This window comes from Oryctolagus cuniculus, chromosome 20, assembly GCF_964237555.1.
Source record: "Oryctolagus cuniculus chromosome 20, mOryCun1.1, whole genome shotgun sequence".
Lineage (NCBI taxonomy): Eukaryota > Metazoa > Chordata > Mammalia > Lagomorpha > Leporidae > Oryctolagus > Oryctolagus cuniculus.
The window spans coordinates 15,316,534-15,343,176 of record NC_091451.1 but is presented as its reverse complement, the minus strand read 5'-3'; the positions used below and the strand labels follow the sequence as shown (position 1 = coordinate 15,343,176).

At 49.4% G+C, this 26,643-nt stretch overlaps 1 protein-coding gene and 1 long non-coding RNA gene across 4 annotated transcripts in view; one reads left to right on the top strand and one right to left on the bottom strand.

The window, feature by feature from the left end:
* The first annotated feature begins 31 nt into the window (after positions 1 to 31).
* LOC138847205 (uncharacterized) lies at positions 32 to 24,965 on the top strand. Its single transcript, XR_011384882.1, has 3 exons — positions 32 to 429; positions 21,435 to 21,574; positions 24,643 to 24,965. It is a non-coding gene; the product is annotated as an uncharacterized lncRNA (long non-coding RNA).
* The window catches only part of SLC39A9 (solute carrier family 39 member 9), a 49,695-nt gene continuing 34,107 nt past the window's right edge, over positions 11,056 to 26,643 (bottom strand). For 2 of the 3 annotated variants that reach the window (XM_002721664.5, XM_017337702.3), the window contains exons 4-7: positions 22,471 to 22,539; positions 21,118 to 21,203; positions 18,377 to 18,511; positions 11,056 to 14,931 (exon numbers count right to left, since the gene is read on the bottom strand). In XM_002721664.5, coding sequence (XP_002721710.2) covers positions 14,701 to 14,931; positions 18,377 to 18,511; positions 21,118 to 21,203; positions 22,471 to 22,539 — 521 coding nt within the window. In that variant the 3' untranslated portion in view covers positions 11,056 to 14,700. The remainder of the gene's footprint in view (positions 14,932 to 18,376; positions 18,512 to 21,117; positions 21,204 to 22,470; positions 22,540 to 26,643) is intronic. The other variant, XM_051826318.2, reaches the window with a different exon arrangement.

The following is a 26,643-nucleotide window of genomic DNA, read 5'->3' as shown; positions in this document are numbered from 1 at the left end:
GCCCCGATTGGCTGGGAGTGGCAGGTGAGCCGGCGGGAGGCCGGCCTCAAGCGCCAATCAGGGCGGGCGCCGGCTGCGGGGCCGGGCTCCGCGCGCCCGGAAGGTCCCGGCGGGTCCCCCCGGCCCGGGGATTTGGCCACAGGCCTCCCCGCCCCCACCCCGGGCGTCCCGCCCTACCCCCGGGTTCCTTCTGGTCGTGCGGCGCCCACTTGGGGACGGAGGACGCGTCTGCTGGGTCGTGGGCGGGAGTCATTCCTGCAGATCCCGACTCGCCGATGGGCCGGGGGTAGGAGGGCGCAAGGGTGTGGGGTCGGAGCACTAGGCTTGGAATCCCAGCTCGGTGCCCGCATAGCTCCTTGGTTTTCTCACCGGTGGAAGTGGAGCTGCCCTGTGGCCCCTGGAGCGGGCGGGGACCTCGGGTAGACTTGGGTAAGTGCCCATATGCCGCCCCAAGGAGAGGCTCCATCCGTCAAGGTAGCGGCCCCTCCCCGCGCCTGGCCGGGATCGGATTTCTTTTCCTGGAACTTGACTTGACTGTCGGCATTTGGCACTCGGTGCCAATCTGCAACTGTCACTGCGGTTTGTGCTCCTGATCTGTGCTCTGCGCGCCTGGGCCACGCTCCGCGGCGCTGGGGGCTTCGTCCCCTTCGGCTCCCTGCCTCTCTCTTGGGTTGGGGTCTGCCGACCGGCCCACGTTCAAATCCCTGGGGACCTCCCTCACCTCTGCAGTTTGGAAGCGCCAGGTTAGCCCCGCGGCGCTCACCCGTTCCGGAGGCGAGAGACCGCCTACGGGAGCACGCCGCAGTCACCCGGTTCCGAAGCCGGGAGCCGCAGGCCGTCGCTGGCTGCAGTGACGCACCTGTGCCCTTGGGGCAGCCACTTGAAATCAGACTGGCGCCGAAGCTGGCGAACAGGTAGCCCGGTCACTTTATTCTCTTGTCCCAAGTAAGAGAACTGAGGTGTACTTTCTACACTACTGCAAAAAGTTCCCGGAAAATAATTAAAAGTTACATTTATTTTGGTGTAAAAATGTTTTGAAAACATGCATACAAGGTTTTCTTCAGTGCAAGTATGAAAAATGCATGTTATGAACACACTGTGCGAGACAGCCTGTTGTCTAACCTGTCTGGCTCCTCCCCGCAGGCCTTAGGGTTTGACCCCTCCCTGGGGGCCACCCAAGGTCTCACAGTTATGAATGTAGTTAAGAAGGGGGCCTCCCCGGGGGCTTCCTTTGTCACCGCCCTGGCAGCCTTGCCTTCTGCTGGCTCCTCACCACTCAGAGGAGCCCACCTGCCTTCCCTGGGCTTCTAGAACACCTCAGGTCTCAGCTGTGCACAGGGCCCAGGGCCGGGAGCATCAGGTGGGAGGAGTCAGGAGCAGGAAGGTGATGATGATGAGGGCCCAGGGGTAGAATACAAAGAGGATATTGCATGTTTTTGCCTGTTTTTGACACATGTTCTAATGCTTAGAAAGTTCCCAGTCTTGCTTTTTCCAAGATGGAAGCTAAAATCTGTTAGAAGTGATGCAAAAACAATTCTCCAGGGTGGTGGGGAGGGGGGCAGGCCCTTGGCCTTGCAGGTAAATCCCTGCTGGGGACACCCACAGGCCACGTCGGAGTCCTGGATTCAGGTCCCAGCTCCACTCTGGATTCAGCTTCCTGCTCATGCACACCCTGGCAGGTGGCAGGCGATGGCTCAAGTGCTGGGGTTCCTGCCACCCACATGGGAGATGGAGTTCCCAGCTCCTGGCTTTGGCCTGGCCCACGCCTGGCTGTCAGTGGTATCTGGGGAGTAACTCAGGGGGTGGGGAGATCTCTTGCTATCTCTCTGCCTCTCAAATAAATGTGTGTGTGTGTGTGTGTGTATATTTGGATTCTGACTTGTGATGGAGAGGAAGACAGAGGATTTAATCAGTTTACAGCTGTGGGCCAAACCGGAAGAACTATTTCACATTTCTGAACGTATGCAGACACCAAACCCAGGCAGCCCCCACATCCCAGTTACAGTCCCAGTCAATCCAGAGTGCACGTGTTTCTCTAGGGACTGTACCCACCCCCACCCCCCAGCCCCCGCCTTCCCAGAGCCCCCTCTCACCATTCTAATCCAGAGCCAGTGCAGCGTGAATGTAAACAGCTAATGCTTTCCTTACCCCAAGTTTCCTTATTATACACGCTCTTGGCTTATAGGGCACGTGCTGTAGCCTTGCTGCTCGTAGCTGCGGGAACTTGTCTGGGGACTTGGCCCTTAACTGGATAGCATCTCTGTGAGCTCAATAAACCCTTCTAGTTCAGAGCCCCTGGGTCTCCGGAGCTTGGGCCTGTGGGGTGGAGTTTTCTCATCATGGACACGGGGACAGTACTGAGTCCTAGGTGACAGCATGAGCAAAGCCCAGGTGCGAGCAGGTGCTTTCCAAGGGAAGGCGGTGGCAAAGGCATCCGACTTGCTTTGGGCCTCAGCCGAGGCTGCAAGGTTGTGTTCCTGGTGCAGTGGCAGCCCTGGCTCCGGCTGCGGTGTCGCCACACGGAGGCGGGCTCCCGCAGCCCAGGAACGGCAGCAGGAAGTGCCCGGTGGCAGCTGCCGCTTCCTGCTCAGGCCACCTCTGCAGCTTGCTCTTGGGCGTCATTGCTGGAAGCTTCATTGCAGGCCTGCACCACCCTCCCCCCGCCCCATCCTTTTAAGTAAATTCATTCCTTTCCTGCTGAATCAGGTCAGTAGCAGCTTGGGCTGCTCGTGGTGAGAACTAGCAATGAGCATAGACCTGTGGGGAAAACGGGAGGAGAGGGAGGGTACCCGCCGTCATCCGTAAGAAGTCCTTGCCGGGGGGACGGAGCGAGTGAGTGCACCTGACCTCAGGAAAGGCTGGGGGCCTCCAATGGCGGAAATGGGCAAGGGATTTTCTCCAGTGGCAATGAGGTCCCAATCCTTGCCTGCCCCCTCCACGTGCTGGACGCCTGAACAGACCCTGGTACCTGAGGTTAAGGCCGGCTGGAAAGACCGCCCTGAGGTCAGCAGTGCGAGTCTGATGGGCACTTGGGTGCCTTTTGTCCCCCTCTATGAAACATTCTGGGTGGCGCCAGGTCAGCCCTGGGAGAAGCCGCTTCTGCGTCCCCTGTGTTCTCCACCAGGCTGGTGGGAGCGCTGAATGTCTGGCTGATAGATCTGCAGGAGACCAAACAACAGGGCGCTAACCCAGGGCCCCGATCAAGTGGCTCAGTGCCGCCCAGTCTTATGAGAGCAGTCAGCCCAGGCTGGAGCCACACTGGCAGCCCCTGCTATGGTGTGGCCCCCAGAGGCCCCTGGGTTTGAGTTTTCGTTCTCCATGTGGGGTGGGACCCCTAAGAGGTGGGCCTAGGAAGAGCTCCTTAGTTCACTGGGGGAGCTGCCCCAGGAAGGGATTCGGGCAGCTTTCGTGGGAACCCTGAGTCCTTGTGAGATCGAGCTGGTGCACAAGCTTGAGCCTGAGCCCTGAGGTGGCGTGGCCTCCTGTCTGCTGGACATGATCCCTCCCTGTGATGCTCCTGCCCTTGTCACCTGCCATGAGGGACACAGCCGGGGGAGGGGCTTGCCAGGGCCTGCGCCGTGCTGCTTGGATTTTCAGGATCCCAAACAGGGAGTTAAATGAACCCAGAAAGCTGGGCTGCCTCCAGCATTGTTACAGTAGCAAGAAATAGATCAATAAGGCCCCAGGTGAGATGGCTCTTCTCTCCACTTGGGCTCCCTTGCACTGGACTAGATACAAGGGGACTTCAAAAAGCTGGTGGAATAATGGAATTAAAAGATTTTATTTTGCTGTAAAATTTTGTTTAAATCCATGTCTAGTGTTTGCATATTATGCATTTCCCGTGAAGTTTTGGAAGACCCCTACTAGGTTCTGTTCTCATCAGCAGGGTCAGCCTTTTGCTGGGCTTCTACCCTCTCCCTGCCCAACTGCTCACACCCAAGGCTGCAGGTGTTTCTGGAGCTGACAAGAGGACGTTCCTGGCCTGCCACCTGCCAGCCACCAGCCACTTCACGGCACTGATGTGGGCTCTTGGTGTCCTAGGGCAAAGCGGTGAGCCACCCAGGGCTCGGACACTCGGAAGGCTCTGTGCGCCCTCTTGTGGGGGATGCGTGCATTAAAACAGATACCTTAATTTGGCTTCTAGCAGCAAGTGCAGTTATCTATTTGGGGTGGGAGAAGCGCTGAATCTGGCCCATAAAGCCATAGCCATTTATTGCTCCAGTGTCACACACCCTCCTACAACAGCTACTGGAGAGCCAGGGTGCTGGCCCTCACCAGGACAGAAGTGCAATTCGTGGGATCAGGTGCCAAAGGCTGGGGATGAGCACTCTCCATTTCCGCTCAGTGAAAAGGCTATGGACTTTGAAACTCTTGTGGCTTCCAACTCTGTATTATTTTGGAATATTTCTTCCAGCCTCAATAGCACATTTTTGTTTTTATTTTTCTGTTTTTTTTTTTTTTAAATTTATTTATTTGACAGCTAGAGTTAGACAGTGAGAGAGACAGAGAGAAAGGTCTTCCTTTTTCCGTTGGTTCACCCCCAAAGTGGTCGCTACGGCTGGCACTGCACCAATCTGAAGCCAGGAGCCAGGTGCTTCCTCCTGGTCTCCCACGCAGGTACAGGGACCCAAGCACTTGGGCCATCCTCCACTGCCTTCCTGGGCCACAGCAGAGAGCTGGCCTGGAAGAGGAGCAGCCGGGTCTAGAACCCGGCGCCCATATGGGATGCTGGCGCCACAGGTGGAGGATTAACCAAGTGAGCCACAGTGCCGGCCCTCTGGTTTTTCTAAGTACCGAGCAGGATGAACAAGAGCCAGAAGAGAAAATGTAACACAAGTTCTACTCCTGCTGCACCCTTGGCCCTGGGGCAAAATGCAATTCCGACAGAAGGAAACACAGGTGGGAGCGGAGGCTTTGGGGAGATAGTGGTGGAGGCTGGAGTGTTGGAAGGTGGTGGGCAGGGACACTTTCCCATTCCAAGGTGTGTTCCCTTAAGCCAGGGAGCAGAGGGTACAGGAATGCTGGGAGAGAGAACCAAAGGACGGGAGGTAGGGTGGGCACCTCTCCAGGCCGAGGCTGGTCCTCTGTACATAACAACACAGATGACCAGGGTGGGATGAGGGGCCTCAGGCCCCAACCAAAAAGTGGGGGAGATAAGTGAGGTCACAACATCCTCCCCCAGGGCTGCCTCTATAATTCCTCCCGCAGGGGCCAGGGGGTCAGTGGTGTAGCGCAGTGGGTTAAACCACAGCTTGAGACATCTGCGTCCCACATTGGAGCGCCAGTTTGAGTCCCAGTTGCTCCACTTCCAATCCAGCTTCTGCAAATGTGCCTGGGAAAGCAGCAGTAGATGGCCCAGGTACTTTGGGCCTCTGCCACCCAGGTGGGAGACCAGGATGGAGTTCCTGGCTTCTAGTTTCAGCCCGGCCCAGGCTGGGCTGTTGCAGCCATTTGGGGTGTGAACCAGTGGATGCAGGTTCTCTTTTTCTCTGTTTCTCTCCCTCTGACACACTTTCAAACAAACAAATAATTTTTTTATTTTGAAAAATTTATTTATTTAAGTATTTATTTAAAGACTTATTTATTTGAAAGGCAGAGTTACACAGAGAAGGAGAGGCAGAGAGAGTGAGGTCTTCCATTCATTGGTTCACTCCCCAGTTGGCCGCAATGGCCAGAGCTGCCAGGAGCCAGGAGCTTCTTCCAGGTCTCCCACACGGGTGCAGGGGCCCAAGCACTTGGGCCATCTTCTAGTGCTTTCCCAGGACATAGCAGAGAGCTGGAGCTGGATGGGAAGTGGAGCAGCTGGGACTTGAACCAGCACCCATATGGGATGCTGGCACTGCAGGTGGCAGCTTTACCCACTATGCCACAGCACTGGCCCCTGTATTATTTATTTGAAAGGCAGAGTAACAGAGCGGCAGAGGCAGAGAGATCCTCCATCAACTGGTTCACCCCCCAAATGGTTGCAACAGCCAGAGCTGGGCTGATCTGAAGCCAGGAGCCAGGAGCTTCTTCCAGGTCTCCTGCATGGTTGCAGAGCTGGGCTGATCTGAAGCCAGGAGCCAGGAGCTTCTTCCAAGTCTCCTGCGTGGTTGCAGGGACCCAAGCACTTGGGCCATCTTCTACTGCTTTCCCAGGCCACAGCAGAGAGCTGGATCAGAAGTGGAGCAGCTGGATCCCAAACCTGTGTCCATATGAGATGCCAGCACTGCAGCGCCAGCCCCAAAATAAATAAATCTGTAAAAGAAAAACAAAAACACTCCTCCTCTTCCTCCCATGGCCAGCAACCTGAAAATTGCTATTGTAGCAAAACCACCTTTGGGAGGCACCAGCTGAAAATATCCGGCAAGGGTACTGACCACATCCTGTGATGACCTATATCCCACCATGATACCATTATAGCAAAATCACCATGGCTGACACTCCTACTCCCATCATGCACTTCCTACCATGACACTTCAGAGACTTCCTAAAAGGCCAGAAAATGGGAAGTCACCAAATTCCTGGAAACCCCACCCAAAGCAGCACCCATGCCTCCAGATCGCATAAAGGCATGACCCCAAGCTTCACAGGTGGCAGCCCACTTCTGAGCCTGCCTGCATTTCCTCTGTGTGTACTTTTGCTTTGCTAATAAATCTTACTCCCCTGCTACTGCTCACCTTTACATCTCATGCCTGAATTCTTTCATGTGCCAGAGAGAACCTGGAATCCTTGGCCCAACGAGCCAGCTCCACCTTAGGACTTGGAGCCTGCTGATCCTCATATCCTTGAGTCACCTGTGCTATGACAGAACTTGGGCCAGCCAGGACCATAGCTGAGAAGTGACGCTGGTCAGAGCTGCGGCAGGGATTACAAAGACCGTGGCTAGATCCAATGAGCTGAATCCGAAAGCTTAGAAGTCATCCAAGGAACTGACACGACTCATGTCTGCCTCTAGTCCACCTGCTGCAGCCAGCGGCATCGCCTGCGCAGAGCCCATGTTCCTGGGAACCACTAGGCCTTAGCCCATGAAGGGTCTCCTGCCCACTGGGCTCAACCCTGGGATCACAGCCCCCTGGACATGCATTGAGTCCCCTACCCGACACAGCCTGCGGGGCCCTGAGTTGGCCTGTCTTGGCCCTTTGCTCACTGGCGCGCACCGTGTTTTTCCTGTGAATCCTTGAGCCACCAGCTCCTTGAGGGCTGTTAGTGACTTACTCACCACCTGACAGCTGGGTCCCTAAAAGGACTCGCTGAGCCCTGCTGAATGAAATGGAGGAGGCACGGGACCCAGCCTCCAGCCCCCAGCCCCAACCACCCGTGGACAATGTGGGACCTCGGTTATCAAGTCCTGCCCCAGTCTTCCAGTCACAGGCAAGCAATCCAGTTCCTTCCAACCTCATTCACCCCCCTCACCTGGGGGCTTTCTCTTCTCAAGGCTTCTGAATTTGTCAGGATTCCCCTCTTGAGTGTGGCAGCCAGAGTGAGTTGAGACACATGTTTTCCTCACATTCCATCCAAAAACTGTAAAACTGGGCAATGCTAATGCTGCAACAGAAACCAGCAGCTGAGCCAAAAATGGGATCCAGGTCTTCCAATGCCCGAATCAGTCCAACACGACCTAAGGGCAGTTAATACTAGATTAGGAACCTGAACCCAGTTAATTTCCCACCTGGACCTTCATTCCCCAGATGGCTGTGGTGGCTGGGGCTGGGCCAGGTGGCAGCCAGGAGCCTGGAACTCCCACATGGGTGCAGGAGCCCAGGCACTTGGGCCATCATCCACTGCTTTCCCAGGTGTATTAACAAGGAGCTGGGTCAGAAGCAGAGCAGCCGGGACCAAACTGACATCCTGACACGGGACGCCAGCATCGCCAGTGGTGACTGACCCGCTGTGCCACAGCACCGCCTCCCCCGTTGACTTCTCTGTTGTCCGTTTCCATAGCCAACTCGCGAGTGCAAGACCAAGGCAGAGCTCCACGAGAGGCCAGCGGGCGTTTCTGCCGGGGGTCAGGGCAGCAGCTGAGGAAAGGCAAGGTAGAAATGAGAAAGTGCCCCGCGGAGCGGACCAAATCATTTAACAACATGGGTTCAGAACCTCTCTGCCTGCAGCTGATACCCTAGAGGGGAAGAGGAATAAAGTAAAAAACATGGGGCAAGTGGAGCAACTGACGGGGACACCCACACACCACTGCAGAGTGCCTGGTTCTAGCCTTAGCCACTCTGCACCGCTGATCCAGCTTCCTGATAATATGCCTGGGACGCAGCAGGTGATGGTTCACATCCTTGGGTTCCTGCTATCCCCATGGGAAACCTGGATGGAGTTCCTGGCCCTTGGCTTCGGCCCATCCTAGCTCTGACTGATGCAGGCATTTGGGGAGTGAATCAGTGGATGGAAGATCTTTCTGTCTCTGTCACTCTGCCTTTCAAGCAAAAAAAAAAAAAAAAAAAAAAAAAAAAAAAAAAATTAAAGATGTATTTATTTATTTGAAAGGCAGAGTGACAGACAGGCAGAGGCAGAGAGAGAGAGAAAGAGAGGTCTTCCATCCGCTGGTTCACTCCCCAGATGGCCGAAATGGCCGAAGCTGCGCTGATCTGAAGCCAGGAGCCAGGAGCTTCTTCCGGGTCTCCCACATGGGTGCAGGGGCCCAAGGACTTGGGCCATCTTCTACTGCTTTCCCAGGCCACAGCAGAGAGTTGATTAGAAGTGGAGCAGCCAGCACTCCAACTGGCACCCATATGAGATGCCGGCACTGCAGGTGGCAGCTTTACCTGCTACATCACAGCGCCGGCCCCTCAAATAAAATCTTAAATGAAAGTAATCAACACTACAGAAAAAGAACCACAACAGCGTGAGGAGCAGGAGGGTGGAGGTTACAGGATTAGAGTTTCAAGCAGGGTGGCCACAGCAGGCCTAACTCGAGCAGACCTTGGATCCAGACCTGAAGGAGGCGAGGAGGCAGCGGAAGAGCAAGCCAGATACAGGGACAACGCAGACACAGGGCTGCTTGCGTCTAACGCTACAAAAGCAACACAAAGTGAAGAACCGCTGGCAACCCTAGTGAAGCCCTTTCTCCCACCCCTATTAAATGTTTCCACATTATTTGAAAAAGGCAAAGATCTTCCACTCACCTGTTCACTCCCCACATGTCTGCAGAAGCTGGGGCTGGGTCAGGAGGAAACCAGAGCCGGGAAGTCAATCCGGATGTCCCATGAGGGTGGCAGGGACCCTCTAGTTGAGTCATCACCTGTTTCCTAGTGTGTGCATTAGCAGGAAGCTGGAATTGGAAGAGGAGCGGGTACTCGAACCCAGAACCTCTGGGCTGAATGCCCGTGATCACTCTGATCTCAGGGCAGCAGTGTGAACAGGCACAATGCGGACTTCCTGAGATGTCAGAGCCCACTGCTCCAGGCAGAAGAGGGAGGCAGCATTTTGCTGGAAGGCTTCTGAGGAGATGGCAGGAATCATACATACCATTACTCCTTTGCTGGTTTGCTCCATGAAGCGAGGTTTTCAAGCAAGATGTAATGCCCAGGGCAGGATATATAACCAACTGTAGCATGTGTGTTGACATACAGAAAAGTGGCATAAAGCAGGCCAGTAATAATTCATGAAATCTAATGACTGAGGGGCCGGCACTGTGGCATAGTGGGTAAAACTGCTGTCTGAGTGCCGGCATCCCATATGGGCGCCAGTTCAAGTCCTGGCTGCTCCACTTCCGATCCAGCTCTCTGCTATGGCCTGGGAAAACAGTAGAAGATGGCCCAAGCCCTTGGGCCCCTGCACCCGCATGGGAAGAGCTGGAGAAAGTTCCTGGCTCCTGATTCCAACCGTTGCAGCCAACTGGGGAGTCAAACAGCGGATGGAAGACTCTCTCTCTCTCTGACTCTGCTCTCTCTGTGTAACTCTTTCAAGTAAATAAATAAATCTTTTAAAAAAATCTGATGACTGAACCTAAAAATTACCTGTTTCTATGACACACGGTCACATCTAGCATGTATTATATTTAAGTAGAAAGGGGCCCCAGCACTAAAGTCCACACTGGGAGAAAACATTTATCAAATTCACAACTTATACTTCTATTTAAATCTCTGTGTCCAAGGTCGGCTGTTCACAGCATTTATAAAGACATAGATAGCTCTGCCCTTTCAAGTGAACCCACTTTGATTGGCATATGCTGCTTGTCTTTTCTGGGGGAGCTACTTTCATAAATAGTATCTGCTAACAACAATGGCCAGGGGGCAGGCATCACGGTGCAGCAGGTTAAGCTGCCACCCGGGACACACGCATACCGTGTCAGAGTGCCTGGCTCAAGTCCCAGCTACTCTGTGCTGGAAGCGTCCTGCTTACACGCCCGAGAGGCAGCAGATGGTTCCTGCCAACCACATGGCAGACCTACCTGGAGTCCCTGGCTCCTGGTTTTGACCTGGCCCAGCTCTGGCTGTTGCAGCCATTTGCGGAGTGAACTAGCAGATGGAACTCTCTCTCTCTCTGCCTTCCAGTTAATAAATATTGTTTTAAAATGGCAAGGTAGGGGGTTGGCACTGTGGCATAGTGGGTAAAACTGCTGCCTCTATATAACATCCCATATGGGCTCCAGATCGAGTCCCGGCTGTTCCACTTCTGATTCAGCTCCCTGCTGTGGCCTGGGAAAGCAGTAGAAGATGGCCCAGGTCCTTGGGCCCCTGCACCCACGTGGGAGACCTGGAAGAGGCTCCTGGTTTCAGATCAGCGCAGCTCCGGCCATTGTAGCCATCTGGAGGGTAAACCAGCAGATGAAAGATCTCTCTCTCTACATAACTCTGCCTGTCAAATAAATAAACCTTTAAAAAAATATGCCAAGGTAAAACCCAAGACAATGACCTGTGTCTTCTGGGGACAGATGCTGTATTGCATCCTTAAATTTTCCTTCCCTGCTTCCCTCCTCTCTCCCCTGAAGGATGTGCGTGTAGTAGAAACATCTTTTCGCCTCCACAGCGTTTCACTACCTTGTATAATGTTCAAAGGTAGGTCCAGTCTGGTCTTCAAACAGAAAAACTGCTAACAGGATAAGTAATAAGCCAGTCACATAAGGTATGCACTAATAAAAATTTAATATCATAAAACAAATCAGAAAACAGCAATTTTTTTTAACCATTCACAATTAAAGTGGAAAGAGACAAAATTATAAGGCAGCCATCCATGGAATGATTTCATGTTTACAAAGGATCCAGAAAAAGGGACATTTAGAACCACTGCCCAGGCCACTGAGCCAGGGGAACTGCAGTGTTATCCCGCTATCCCACGAGACTCCAACTTGCTGGAAGATGCCATCAGAAAAAAGGCCAATGCGTCTCCCGTGTGAGCAACTGCGTTAGGCTAAGCCCACGCAGAGATCTCCTAATGCTTGTCTAGTCCTTTCTCACAAGCCACAACTTCCCGTCAGGTCTCCCAGGTAACTCTGGGAGTCTCTGGTAAAAACAGGTTACATCCTGAGTCTTCACTTCACAGCAACTCCACCAGTGCTCGTGGGTGACGTGGGCCATTCTATACTGAGCAGAAAGTTTGTGACGCGAGGAAGCTCCCCCCGCAGAGCATCTGAGGAGGGCTCTCTCCTCGAACTGCAGCAGTGGAGGGTGAATCTGGTCATTATTCTCAGTCTCTCCAAGGGGTCCGAAAGGCAGAACATTCTTTGGGGGCTTGTGCTGTTGACATAGAGTTCCCATGTTCAGTACCTAGCTACCATGTGTCAGGGGCTTAATACACTCCAGTGCTGGTGTGTCCTCCTAGTTCTACACCTTGAAAAGGAGAAAAATTGGGTAGAAAACACTAAGAAGTAGGCTGCTACCAAAAAATTACACTTTCCTTTCTACAAAGAAATGGCACCTCCAAACAGCCCCTCTCTTTTTCTAATGATTCACAATGCTCCAACAGGGCGGACTCAGCTACTCTGAACTGGGAAATAAAAAGGCGAGGGAGGGGGAGAACACACAGCCTCTCAGGTAGTACCATTCCCAACATTATGTTTTGGTGCAGAAACTTTGCCTACAACACAGAAAGCTGACAACAGCATGCACAGGAAAACCGAATCAAACCTGGGACATCACTGCTTTGCTGAGACGGAGACCGAGCTGCAGCGAGGGGAACGGGTTAACACGGCTCTACTTCATTCGCCTGCAGGAGAGCACTGGGAACCTGAAAACTCTCTGCCAGGAAGAGGGAGCGGAACTGCAACTCATTAACTTTGGTTCTGAGGAAGGACCATGCTTTTCACCACCAACCGCGTCTCTTTGGTAGCCAATAATTCCTTCTGTAATCACGGCAGCGACTTCTGTTTTGCCAGTGTCTTCCAGTGTGTTGGGACGTTAAGGCATCCACATCTCAGGAGGCAGTTTGAAACCGGAGGAAGGAACCGGAACGTGCCCGAGTGAACACGGATGTGGTCTCTTGCGCACGAGCGGGTGCTCCCTCCAGGAAGGCGGCCTCGGCCGTGCTGCTGGCCTCCTGGCTGCCTGCAGCTGCATGTGAGCCCTGTAGATTTATATGGCTATTTCTGCCTGCTGCCCAGGACAGAAAATGAGTAGTTCCTGGGGCAGCAGCTACAAAATCGGGGAAAGCCCATAGCTTCTGAGAGCTGAAAGGGCCTTGAAAGGTTTGCTTGTTAATAGTAAGGTCCACAGGGGAAGGCAAATTTGTAAGTCAGATGTTTTAATTCTTGCAAGATACTCTAGCCAAACTTTTAAGCAGGATGGCAAGGCACTGCTGCGGGAGGCTTTGGCCAGCAGAACAAACTTCTGACCATTGCACACGTCAATATTATAGAAAACACTACTATTCGAACCAAACCAGACACTAAAATTTGCGATTATGTGACAAAGTCAGTTTCCAGAGAGAATCAAGGCACCCGTGGCGGAACCTAGATGGGACCCCAAGCCTCTCATAAGCCAGCTGTGGCCATCTACACAGGAGAGTCACTGAGACTTTCCACACTGTCCCTCTTGATTTGAAAACTTTGTGCAGTGGTTGCCAGACACTAGGTAGAACCACAACCTATTTATGCTGCTTCCTCCACTGCAGCCAGCAGGGGGCTCACAAGTTTTATTTCCACAGCTGCTGACTCAGTGACAAATCTACAAAAGAACAAAAAGCAATCACAGGCATGCTGGCTTCTGCATCACATTTTATAAAACATTTTTACAAATGACTAAATTCACTGCCCTGAAGAAATTAGTCTTGGTTCCCTCTTGATGCGATGTGTTTTGAAATGGTACAGAAAATCAAAATAAATTAATAATACAATATTATACACTTATTTGACAAAACAGAGCTTAGGCATATTTTGGCAAATATGAAAAAAATCACCCTAGCTTGTTAAACATTTTTGCTATCTCAGCTGTTTGAATAGGTGACTGAGTCAACTCACACACCAGGGGGTGATATCTTAAGGGGTTAACAAAGCTGCACTTGACACAAAGGTAACTTCTTTGAACGGAACAGAGATAGAGACACTGTTATCTTCATCATCACAGTTCAAGAAGTGGTTGTCCTCAGAGAACTCCTCTCACACAAGTATTAACATCACCACCGCCAGTAAGCAGCAAAGTGTGAGGAGGAGGGGCTGGAGGGAAAAGTCAGGAGAGAAGCACGAAGAGAAGGGACAAGAGACATGATTTCAACAAGCTTTAAATCAACAGGCCAACACTTCCCACTATGACACACAGAGACCTGCTTCACTGCTACAGGTGCTGATGTGAGCAGACACAGAGCACCCCAAGCTGACCAAGTATTTAGCCAGAGGGAAAAACATGTAAAAGAAACAGCCACAGCAAAAATCCCACGAATTTTGGTAGTCTTATTTTAAAAAGATTACTACAAAGATGTCAATAACTACCCAAGTTCACTTAAAATTTATCCCTTCATTTCCAAAGATACTTTGTGATCTAACTGTTTAAAGGAAGCCTAGGCCTGGCTCCTCTAAGAATGTGTTGGGGGCAGGTATTCTGCAAAGGAAAACTTGAATAGAAATGCTACAAAGGCCTCCTCACCTCCTCAGAAGCTGGTCCTACCCGTTTGGAGGCCAGCTGCTCCCGCACCGGAATGGCAGGCCGTGAGAAGCCCATGCAGAGAGAGCTCTTTCTGTCTCTGCAGACGTCCCTTTCCATGGCACAAAGTCACCGTCAGTGCGGCCTGCATAATTTTCCCGACTCCAGCCCCCAGTGGACTGCAGTCACCGTGAGCATCGAGGAAGAATGGGTGCTGTGACCTTCTATCAAGGCATATGGCACGGATGCTAGAGCACCAGGCTTACATGGCGAGAGCCATGTCACACACCAATGGGCAAGGTGCCAGAGCCTCTACACTAACAAGGAGGGTCAGTTCAATTACAGAATACTGTATTTTCATAATTACTATTTCATTGTGAGTATGACGTTCTCCACTTTTCTTTAAAACTAAATTCCATCTTCCCTGAGAATAGGGTTAAGAGAAACATCAAAACTCAAAATGCCAAGGGCCCTTTAAAAGACAACACAGTGGAATGTCTACACCTAATTGTAATGTGTTGTTTCTACTCTAAAAGCATTCCCATGTCTCCAGGTTTTCATCTCACCTCCCTCTGGACTCTAGGAATACAGGTGGAGATGGGCAAGGCCAGACAAGACTGAGGAGGCGAGCAGCTGTCACGTGCCGGGCTGTTCTCACTGGACGGCAAGGAACCCCTGGCCGGGGCTGCCGCCTGAACACTTAGTGCTGGTGTCCTACTGACAGGATGAGTGGGATGAGGCAACCCAGAACCAGGGCTGCCACTTCCAGGCGGCTGAGGCCTTTCCCTCCGCTGGTGTCCGGTCTGTGGCTGTGCCCCATTCCGCCCACTTCGGGGAGGACGTGTACTGTGGCCACGTAAAGAAAGGTCCCGGCAGAGAAAAGCATGGCCACTCCAGTGGCATTGACCTCTGAAAGGGCTTCTTTACTGCTCTGTGAATTACAAGAGAGAAAGAGACACACTGAATCAATGAGTTCAGGGAGGAAGTCTCAATGAAACACACACGACACTCACACCTGGGGGCGCCTGGGACACTGTGGGGCTCCTGGATTCACAGTGATTTTATGTTACTGGTAAGAAGCTTCCAAATAAGGGTTGGAGAATATTAGTGCTTTTTAACATTTTGCATGTAAACTGACAATGTATCCTTGTGTATATGGGGTATTTATGGGGTATACAAAGTAATATTATGACTTGTGAATACAATGTAGAATTAAATCAACCTAATTAACAAACCTATCACCTCAAATATGTACCCTTTTTTTGTGATGAAAACATTTGAAATTTATTCTTTCTGCAATTTTGAAGTGTGTAATAATATACCATTATGGACCATTTTTACCGCAATTGTCTTTTAAAACAAACTTCAAGGGCTAGTCGAACAGGTTTGGCCTGCATGACGCTGGAGAGGGAATAAACAACATACTAACGTGGATGTTATATTTCAGACAGAATTCATTCATGCTTATAGTTAACGAACATTCCCTACGCACCAGCCTCTAGGCCAGGTGCTTGAGACACAGCGGCAACCAAGACATAGTAACTGCTCTCACACAGCTTAAATGTACTTCACAGGGTAATCTTCATCCAACTAATTTCAACTTTTCCTCTTAAATAAGTGGACTTATGGATATGATGACTGATTAAAATTTAAGAGAAGAACATGCAAAAAGGTTGTTTAGCCTAGAGGTTAAGGACTCCTGTGAGCAACATTGGACTGCGTGGGTTCAACCCAGCTCTGGCTCCTGATTCCAGCTTCCTACTATGCAGACCCCAGGAGGACCTCAACTAACTGGGTCCATTCCCCACCTCCCAAGCTTCGGGCTTCTAACCACTATGGGCATTTGGGGAGTGAACCAGTAGATGGGACCTGTCTCTCCTTGACTGCCTTTCAGAAAATAGAGGGGCATGGGTGGGTGGGTGTGCTGGCACTGTGGTATAGTGGGTTAAGCTGCTGCCAGTGACTGGTTTGTCCTGGCTGCTCCACTTCTGATCCAGCTCCCTGATAATGTGCCTGGGAAAGCACTGGAGGACGGCTCAAGTGCTTGGGGCCCTGCACCCATGTGGGGGACCTGGAAGACACTCCTGGCTTTGGCCTGGCCTTGTCCTGGCTGTTGCAGCATAATTTGGGAGTGAACCAACAGATGGAAGATCTCTCTCTGTTAACTCTGTCTTTCAAGTAAATAAATAAATATTAAAAAAAAAAGTTCTAAAAACTTACATCGATCTATGAAATGATAGAGTAATACATTTTTAAAATCATCTTTTTTTTTTTTCTAAAAGGATTTATTTATTTGAAAGATAGTCACAGAGAGGGAGAAAGTCTTCTCTTTGCTGGTTCACTCCCCAAATGGTCACAATGGTTGGGGCTGTGCAATGGGTACCCTAGGGGTCCAAAGACTTGAGCCATCTTCCTTTGCTTTCCCAGGTGCATTAGCAGGGAGCTGGATTGGAAGTGGCATAGCTGGGACTCAAACAGGCACCCATGTGGAATGCCCAGCACTGAAGGCAGCAGCTTAACCCACTACACCATAACGCCAGGCCCCAGAGTAATATTTTACACTTGATCTTAGCCAAAGGGCTGAGAAGCAATGACAGTAATATTTTATTTTAAAGATTTATTGATTTATTTATTTGAAAGGCAGATTATAGAGAGGCAGAGGCAGAGGCAGGGAGAAGAGAGAGGTGGTTCACTCCCAAGTTGGCTGCAATGGCTGGAGCTGCAGCGATCCAAAGCCAGGAGCCAGGAGCTTCTTTCAGGTCTCCCATGTGGGTGCAGGGGCCCAAGGACTTGGGCTATTATTCATTGCTTTCCCAAGCCATAGCAGAGAGCAGCTTTACCCACCACGCCACAGCACCAGCCCCAGAAATTTTTTTTTCTTTTATTTATTTACTTGACAGGTAGAGTTATAGACAGTGAGAGAGAGACAGAGAAAGGTCTTCCCTCTGTTGGTTCACTCCCCAAATGGCCGCTACGGCCGGTGCTGCGCCGATCCGAAGCCAGGAGCCAGGTGCAGGGGCCCAAGCACTTGGGCCATCCTCCACTGCCCTCCTGGGCCACAGCAGAGAGCTGGACTGGAAGAGGAGCAACTGGGACGGAATCAGGCACCCATATGGGATGCCAGCGCTGCAGGCGGAGGATTAACCATGGCACCGGTCCCCTCCCTAGTAATATTTTAAAAGGAACTATATAATGCTCTTTGATTGACAGATGGCAGAGCACTTGTGAATGGAAACGGGTTTCATCGCAACTCATTCGTTAGCAACTGAGATCAACAACCCCTTGATTAACAGGAAATTAACCATCTCCTGTGTCATATATCCTTTTTAATGCAAGTTTTATTTTATCAAATACTGAACTGCTTTGACACTCAGAGGTCGATGACCTTCAGAAAGGACATGTGGAAATACAGTTCTCAGTGTGGTTCTAAGATTTTCCTGCCAGGTGACCTTAAGGCAAAAATGGGCAGGGCTACTGCTACACAGCAGCCCAGGTAGACAGAATTACCGGACATGGAAAGGCCCTTCTTAGAAACAACAGATCACCCAGCCTCTGTGCTGACAAATGACACAGGTCACACTAGGTCTGCAACTAGGTTCAGGACAATGATAAAGAACTGCACATTTGATGTTCAATGATGGGAGAGCTGGCAGAGCAACCTGGGTCTTAGCTGAATGCCACCGTCTGCTCATGCCCGACCTCCTGCCACTCACGCTTTATGTGCCCACCTCAATCAGCAATAAGCATGGATGGTTGTGACTTACACATGTGTCAAATAAAATGAACAAAACTGGATAAGTTATGTATTAAGTACTGAAATATTATCACGTATTTGTATATTCTTGGAAATGATAAGGAAGAAATTTTCTAATAAAAAATAAGGAAATGCTAAATTTTAATCAAAAGAATTGACTTGGAATGAAACCACATACCTCACAGAGGTTTCACTTTGATGCTTTAAGAGGGCAATTTTGTTCAAAAAGTCCACACTCAGAGATCACAGGCAGTGCACATTTAGCCTAGCAGTGAAGCCACCTTTGTTGTCCCTCACTGGAATGCCTGGCCTCAATTCCTGGTTTCAGCTCTCCACTCCAGCTTCCCACCAGTGCAGACCCTGGGAGGCAGGGCTGACAGCTTCAATTAACCAGGTTCCTGCCTCCCACATGGGAAACCCGGATTAGGTTCTCGGTTCCTAGTTCTGGCCCCACCCCAGCCCTTGCTGTTGTGGGTATTGAGGGAGTGACCCAGCGGATGGGAGGTCTCTGTCTACTCTCTCTGCCCTACAAATAAATAATTTAAAGGAGATCATCAAGTTCCCATAGACCACAGAATGAAGCAGAAGCTCGCCTGGAAAGGCTGGGGATGCTCAGGCTTACCTTACTGAGTCCTAAGTACGTCACCATGGACATGACCGGCGCTGCCAGCGCGAAGACCAGCAGGTGCTTTCTGATTCGATTCCGCTCCAGGCCAGCATGCATTAAGAAGGAAACCAGCCCAAAAGCAGCTGGTGCCTGGAAATTAAAAAAAAAAAAGAAAGAAATTATCCCTTATTATCATCCTAGAAATATGGGTTGTTTCTATATCAAGAGGAACATGTCGGGGCTGGTGTTGTGGCGTAGTGCCGGTTTGAGTTCAGGCTGCTCCATTTCCGATCCAGCTCTCTGCTATGGTCTGGAAAACCGTGGAAGATGGCCCAAGTGCTTGGGCCCCTGCACCCACGTGGGAGACCTGGGAGAAGCTCCTGGCTCTGGCCTGTCCCAGCCCTGGCGGCTGCGGCCATTTGGGGAGTGAACCAGCAGATGGAAGATCTCTGTCTCTCTCTCTCTCTCTCTCTCTGTCTTTCAAATAAATAAATCTTACAAAAAAGGGAAAAAAAAAGAAATCCTGTCATCTAGCTAGAAGACACTACAAATGAGTAGAGTGAGTAGCATAGCCAAGGAATAATTCAATTTCACAAACAGTAAGTTACAAAAAAAAAGGGGCGGGGGGGGGAGTGCTGGCACTGTGGTGTACAAGGTTAAACATCTGCCTGCAGTGTTGGCATCCCATATAGGCACTGGTTTGAGTCCCGGCTGCTCCACTTCTGGTCCAGCTCCAGTTGAGGGCCTGGGAAAGCAGTAGAAAATGGCCCAAGTGGTTGGGCCCCTGCACCTGTGTGCGAGACCCAAAAGAAACTCCTGGCTCCTGGCTTCAGCCCAGATCCTGCAATTGCAGCCATTTGGGGAGTGAACCAGCAGATGGAAGACCTATCTCTCTGTAACTCTACCTCTCAAGTAAATAAATAAATCTTTAAAAAAGAGAGGAACAGGGGCTGGCACTATGGTGTTAACAGGTAAAGCCACTGCCTGGAGTGCTGGCATCCCACATGAGCGCCGGTTTGAGACCTGGCTGCTTCACTTCTGATCCAGCTCTCTGCTGTAGCCTGGGAAAGCAGTAGAAGATGGCCCAAGTCCTTGGGCCCCTGCACCCACAAGGAAGACCTGGAAAAAGCTCCTGGCTCCTGGCTTCAGATCACACCAGTTCTGGCCATTGAGGCCATTTGGGGAGTGAACCAGTGGATGGAAGACCTCTCTCACTCTCCCTTTGCCTCTGCGCTCTGTAGCTCTGCCTTTCAAATAAATAAATAAATCTCTTTTTAAAAAAAGAGGCAAATGTTATATGACTGAATTCTCAAACCAAAAAGCCAGGCCCATTATCCCAGAATGAGCTCTGCCATTTAGGAATTAAAAGCTAAGAAAAGATCCTATGGGATGTGTGTGTGTGTGTGTGCATGCACACATGTGTGTGTGCATATTTCTTGGATGGTATACAAGGGAAACAGTCAGGAGAAGAAAAATCCTTGTGGACAAAAATTAATATGAAATACAAAAATCCATAACAGTTTGTATATATGGCCAAAAAACACTTAAAACTCCTCAAGTAAAAGCTTAAGAGAACAGTAGCAAAAAACAGTTGGGGTTGACATTGTGGCATAGTGGTTAAAGTCGGCCCTTACACTGCCGGCATCCCCTATGGGTGCTAGTTTGAATCCTGGCTGTTCCACTTCCTGTTCAGCTCTCTGCTAAAACCTAGGAAAGCAGTAGAAGATGGCCCAAGTCATTGGGCCCCTGCACCCGTGTGGGAGACCTGGAAGAAGCTCCTAGCTCCTGGCTTCAGATTGGCTCAGCTCCAGCTGTTGCGGCCATCTGGGGAGTGAACCAGCAGATGGAAGACCTTTCTCTTTCTCTCTGCCTCTGCCCTCAAAAGCTCTGCCTTTCAAACAAATAAATAAATAAATCTTCCAAAAAAAAAAAAAAAAAGAAAGAAAGAAATAGTTAAGAATAGGTTTAGGGGCTGGCACTGTGGCACAGCAGGTTAACGCCCTGGCCCGAAGCGCTGGCATCCCAATTGGGTGCCTGTTGTAGTCCCGGCTGCTCCACTTCCAATCCAGCTCTCTGCTGTGGCCTGGGAAAGCAGTATAAGATGGCCCAAGTCTTTGGGCCCCTGTACCCACATGGGAGACCCAGAAGAGGCTCCTGGCTCCTGGCTCCAGATCGACCCAGCTCTGGCCGTTGCAGCCAACTGGGGAGTGAACCATTGGATGGCAGACCTCTCTCGTCTCTCTCTCTCTCTCTCTCTCTCTCTCTCTCTCTCTCTGCCTCCCCTCCCTCTGTGTAACTCTGACTTTCAATAAATAAATCTTAAAAAAAACATGACAATAGGTCTGATCTGATTTCATCATCATTTAAAAAATCATCTATTATTTTTCACTTTATGTTTCTGTGTGGGAGCAAACTGTTGAAATCTTTACTTAATGTATGCTAAACTGATCTTCTGTATATAAAGAGAATCGAAAATGAATCCTCATGTGAATGGAAGGGGAGAGGGAGTGGGAAAGGGGAGGGTTGCGGGTGGGAGGGACGTTATGGGGGGGAAGCCATTGTAATCCATAAGCCATACTTTGGAAATTTATATTCATTAAATAAAAGTTAAAAAAAAAAAAAAGAGGTTTAGTTTAGTCAGTTCACCAAAATGAAAGCAATTACAAAACTATTTTTCCCATCTAGAAAAACATTAAAGACCAAGAGAAGTTTTAATTATGAACAAATTAATAAATTTTCCACCAAATTCTGCTTACCTTATGTAGCATTATTGCCACAAACACGATTAACTGGACACTAGTCTGTGAAGTAGAAGCTGCTGCTCCCAAAGCAACACCATCAGCTGAATTTAGAAAAAAAAGAAACATAAAATACTGTAAATAACAACAGTGTAGTGGCTGCATGTGCAGGCTTAGGGTCAGGTACAGCTGGATTTGACTCTGGAAAGCTGGGTTCAACAAAGTTATGTATTTCTTAGGGTTTTCATGAGGGTTAAATGAGGTCTCATATGTAAAGAGCTCAGCCCTGACCCAGAGTTTCCCATATGTTATTTTTGTGTCATTAACAGAAAAAGAAAAAGTATGATGCTCAAAAATCCATGGCTAAATTGTAATAACAGAAATGCCAAAGAAGAATTTCAAAGGCAGCATCTCTTCATGATACAGATGAGACAAAATAAAAACTGAAGGACCCTACAAAGATGATCCCTACACAGTGAGTAGATACTGGTTGAATGGGAGAAGTTGACTGGGAAAGCGTGCTACTCTACAAGTCAGCACACCAGTGTGCCACCTTTCACACGCCTTTGCTTGTCACTTACTGAGACAGTCTTTCTCCTGGGACTAGGTTTCAAGTTAAATTCTGAACTGTGCCCCATCAGTGACGCTGAGACTTCTCCATTTTATAGACCTCATATGCTTAAACTGCAGCTTCAGGCATGCACTGGGCAGCGAGACTGCTCAGCACTGAAGTGCCAAGAATCTCGTCTCCATGAGGTTCTAGAGCAGCAGTCAGCACACTTTTTCTTGAAGGGTCAGACAGTAAATATTTTAGGCTGTGTGAGGCTGCGGCTGCTTGGTTGCTTGCAGCTAACCTCTGCTGTTGCTGCACAAAAGCAGCCACAATGCAGACATTTGGCCTGTGGGTAAGTTCCTGCCACAAACCAGAGTGCCGGTGTTCAGTTCCCCTCTTGGGCTGCTGACTCCAGTACTGGATGCCTACTATCCACATGGGAGACCTGGATCGACTTCTCAATTCCTGGTTTTGGCCCCAGCCCAGCCCCAGCCATCATGGACATTTGGGGATGAGCCAAAGAATACATTGTTTCTAAACAATACACAAACATGTGGACCTAGCTGTATTCCAATAAAACTAATTATTGAATTATGAAACAGTCTTTTTTTAAAAATTAACCATTAGAAATAATAGAAACCATTCTTAGCTTGCAAACTCTGACACTGAGTACACAGGGTTTGTGCTGGAGGACTTCATTAAGCAACCTTTCCCAAGGTCAGCCCAAAAGCATTCTCTGCGGGTGGTCCTTGTGACACAAACACAAGCCTTCTCCGGGTGACCAAAACCCACAAGGTTTCACTGTAATTCAACCCTACCTGCAGCATGGACGACCAGACCCAGGGTGGTGGTGATTTTGGAATTGCTAGGCCTTGGGGTTTCTGGATCTGGAGTGAAAATGAGAAGAACAGCAATAATGTGAGACAGAAACTGAACGTCGGTCTGGAAGGTGGAAGAATTTTCTGAAAGCTCTTAAAGTAGATTATTACTTTCCTTACTGCTGTCTCTTTCCTTTCTCTTTCAAACACTTAGATATCTCCCCTGCTCTGAAGAGGAGGGCAAGAGGAAACTCATTTGACCCAAACTTCCTTTAGCAAATAAACTCATGAGATGCATAACCCAGCTGCCAACTCCCTCACACCGTGGGTCTCCTCCTTCTCCAGTGAAGGTGCTCTGTGGCCTCAGACCACTTCTCTTCAACCAATCTAGTCATCAGTCTACATCTTCCTCTTTTCCAGTCTCCCGAAACTTTTATTCTAAAATCTGTCATATTTGCCTTTCTTCTTGTGATTGCCACCATCCTAACCTAAATTTTCATCAACTCAAACCTAAATTAGCAGTAGGCTCCCCTGGGTTTCCTCTTATTTTTCCCTAATCTAATTCATCCTACACGTCCCTGTCACATGCATCTTTCAGAGCCCCACTCTTGTGATGTGTCAGTTAACTAGTTAAGAATCTGCTGCTGGGGCTGGCACTGTGGCACAGCAAGTTAATGCCCTGGCCTGAAGCACCAGCATCCCATATGGTTGCCGGTTTGAGTCCCGGCTGCTCCACTTCCTGTTCAGCTCTCTGTTATGGCCTGGGAAAGCAGTAGAGGATGGCCCAAGTCCTTGGGCTCCTGCACCCACGTGGGAGACCCGGAAAAAGCTCCTGGCTCCTGGCTTTGGGCTGACGCAGCTCCGGCCGTTGTGGCCATCTGGGGAGTGAACCATCGAATGGAAGACCTCTCTTTCTCTTTCTGCCTCTCTTCTCTCTGTATAACTCTGATTTTCAAGGAAATAAATAAACCTTTAAAACAAACAAACAACAGAATCTGCTGCTTTTCAAGTTCAGTCCCAACTGCTCTACTAGGTAGGTTCTTAAGCCCTTTATCAACTCATTTCACCTCGCTTTTCACTACCCAGTCCAGTTAAACCAGTTTAACACCTTCTTACAAAACAATCTCATTTTCCTTTTCCCAAATCGTCTCACCCCTAATTCTTGGCATTTACTCAGTGTTCCATCTGGTAGATCCAAAACCTAGACATTGTTCCAAGTCTAATCCTAGGACCACCATCCCTAGGACAGAATCAAAGATTAATCGTAACTCAGAACAACTCCCCTTGAGATGATGGTTCAGTGTAGCACTTAAGATGCTGCTTTGGGAGCCGGTACTGTGGTTCTCGTAGTACTGCACGGGCATCCCATACGTGCACTGGTTCGAGTCCCAGCTGCTCCCCTTCTGATCCAGCTCTCTGCTATGGCCTGGGAAAGCAGTAGATGGCCCATGTGTGTGGGCCTCTGAACTCGTGTGGGAGACCCAGAGGAAACCCCTGGCTCCTAGCTTTGGATTGGCCCAGTTCTGGCCATTGCAGTCATTTAGGGAGTAAGCCAGCAAATGGAAGACCTTTTTCCTTTGTCTCTCCCTCTCTCTCTGTCTGTGACTCTGCCTCTCAAATAAATAAATAAAACCTTAAAAAAAAAAAAAAAGATGCTGCTTGGGAGACCTGCATCCCATTCTGGAGGGTCTAGGTTCCAGTTGCAGCTCTGCATTCAATCCCAGCTTCCTGTCAATGCACATCACAGAAGGTAGCAGATAACAGCCACGTACTGGGTCCCAGCCACCCATGTAGGAAATCCCGACACAGTTCCAGGCTCCTGGCTTTAGCTTGGCCCAGCAGCGGTTTGTTGCAGGCATTTGAGGGGAGTGAACTAATGAATGTAAAAGTACAGATTGACTGTACTTTTCTTTCCAACATGTCTTACAGAATGTAGCACAGTACGGAGCACCCAACAATGCTGCTTACTAAATCTTTGTTGGAGGGTACAAAGATTTAATGTTTATAAGTATCACATGAAGATTTTAATAAGCAAGTAAATAATACACATATGATGTAATGTGAAATGAAGGGGACATCAAAACGCCAGGTCAAACGACAGACAGGCATTAGTCAAATAAATTCCAGGGGATTTAATCCTTTTTTATTCCCTTTTTAAAATTTTTTTTCCAGGCCCGGCGCTGTGGCGCAGTGGGTTAATGCCCTGGCCTGAAGCGCCAGCATCCCATATGGTCGCCGGTTTGAGACCTGGCTGTTCCACTTCCTGTCCAGCTCTCTGCTATGGCCTGGGAAAGCAGTAGAAGATGGACCCAAGTCCTTGGGCCCCTGAACCCACATGGGAGACCGGGAAGAAGCTCCTGGCTCCTGGCTTCGGATCGGCACAGCTCCAGCCGTTACGGCCATCTGGGGAGTGAACCATTGATGGAAGACCTCTCTCTGCCTCTCCTCTCTGTGTAACTCTGACTTTCAAATAAATAAATAAATCTTTAAAAAAATAATTTTTTCCTTTTTTTGTTTTTTATTTGTATTTCATCTTCTTGAATAGCCTAGTATACTGAAAGAAAGGTTTATAATGGAAAAGGTGGATAAGTAAAGTAATATGCCACATTTTATTAATAAAGTTTATCTTCCTGTTAGTTAAAGGCCCTGCTTGCCCTAAGTCAACAAATATTTCAATCTCATTCTGAACTGAGAGGAACATATTTCTTACTATATGACAAGCTTGTTTTGGCCTTTCTTTTTACATAGCCTTGTGATCTAGTTATAAGTAGCATCTTAAATAAAAATTAAAAGCTTTGGAATGAAAACATTTTTCATGTCTATAGGAAGAGACTACTTCAGCATAAGTTTACCAAATGAATTAACTTTTACTAATATTTGGTAATACATAAAACCCTTTAGAGAAGAGGCAAACCATCAACAGACACAGGAAAGTCAGCAACAACAGTGACCTTGGAGTTGAATCAGGAGGAAGAATAGAGAACACATGCTACATTTAATTATTTGTATAGGATTACAGGGCACTCCTGGGCCTATACATCTTAAATTGAAATAGACAAGAATTACAAGAAAAATGTCACAGAGGCCACTGTGGGCAACTAAGTAATGGAGCTGGAGTGAGACACCATCCAACGGAAGGTGTTTCTCATTTGCTATTTGGACTAAAACACATGAATAAAACCATTCATTCCTAACTCAAGTCTCCTAGGTCAGACTTAATTTAAAAGCTGATGGAAAACTTTATTAAGTGAATGAAGGGATGTTGGGCCTGTGTTGTGACCAAGTGAGTTAAGCTTCTGCCTGCAATGTTGGCATCCCAGATGAATGCCAGCAAAAGCCTGGCTGCTCCCTGCCAATGCTCAGGAAAGCAGCAAAGATGGCACAAGTGCCTGGGTTCCTGCTACCCACGTGGGAGACTGAGATGGAGTTCCAGGTTGTTACATTTCCTTTGTCATCTCTGATTTTACTGATTTTGGTCTTTTTTCTCTCTCTGGTTAGTTGGGCCAATGGTTTATCAATTTTATTTTTCAAGAAACCAGCTCTTCATTTCACTGATCTTTTGTATTGCTTATTTGGTTTCAATCTGTGGCATAGTGAGTAAGCCTGCAGCTTGCGATGCTGGCACTCCATATGGGCACCAGTTCGAGTCCTGGCTGCTCCACTTCCAATCCTGCTCCCTGCTGACGCACCTGGCAGGGCAGCAGAGGATGGTCTGAAGTCCTTGGGCCCCTGTACCCATGTGGGAGGCCTGGATGAAGTTTCTGGCTCCTGGCTTCAGTCTGGCCCACTTCTGGCTATTGTGGCCATTTGGGGAGTGAACCAGCAGATGAAAGATCTCTTTCTCTACCTCTCTCTCTGTAACTCTTTCAAATAAATAAAGTAAAACTTAAAAAAGAGAGAGAGGGCTGGCGCCACGGCTCACTAGGCTAATCCTCCACCTGTGGCGCCGGCACCCCAGGTTCTAGTCCCGGTCGGGGTGCCGGATTCTGGCCTGGTTGCTCCTCTTCCAGTCCAGCTCTCTGCTGTGGCCCAGGAGTGCAGTGGAGGATGGCCCAAGTGCTTGGACCCTGCACCCACATGGGAGACCAAGAGGAAGCACCTGGCTCCTGGTGCGCAACACACTGGCCGTAGCAGCCACCTGGGGGGTGAACCAATGGAAAAAGGAAGACCTTT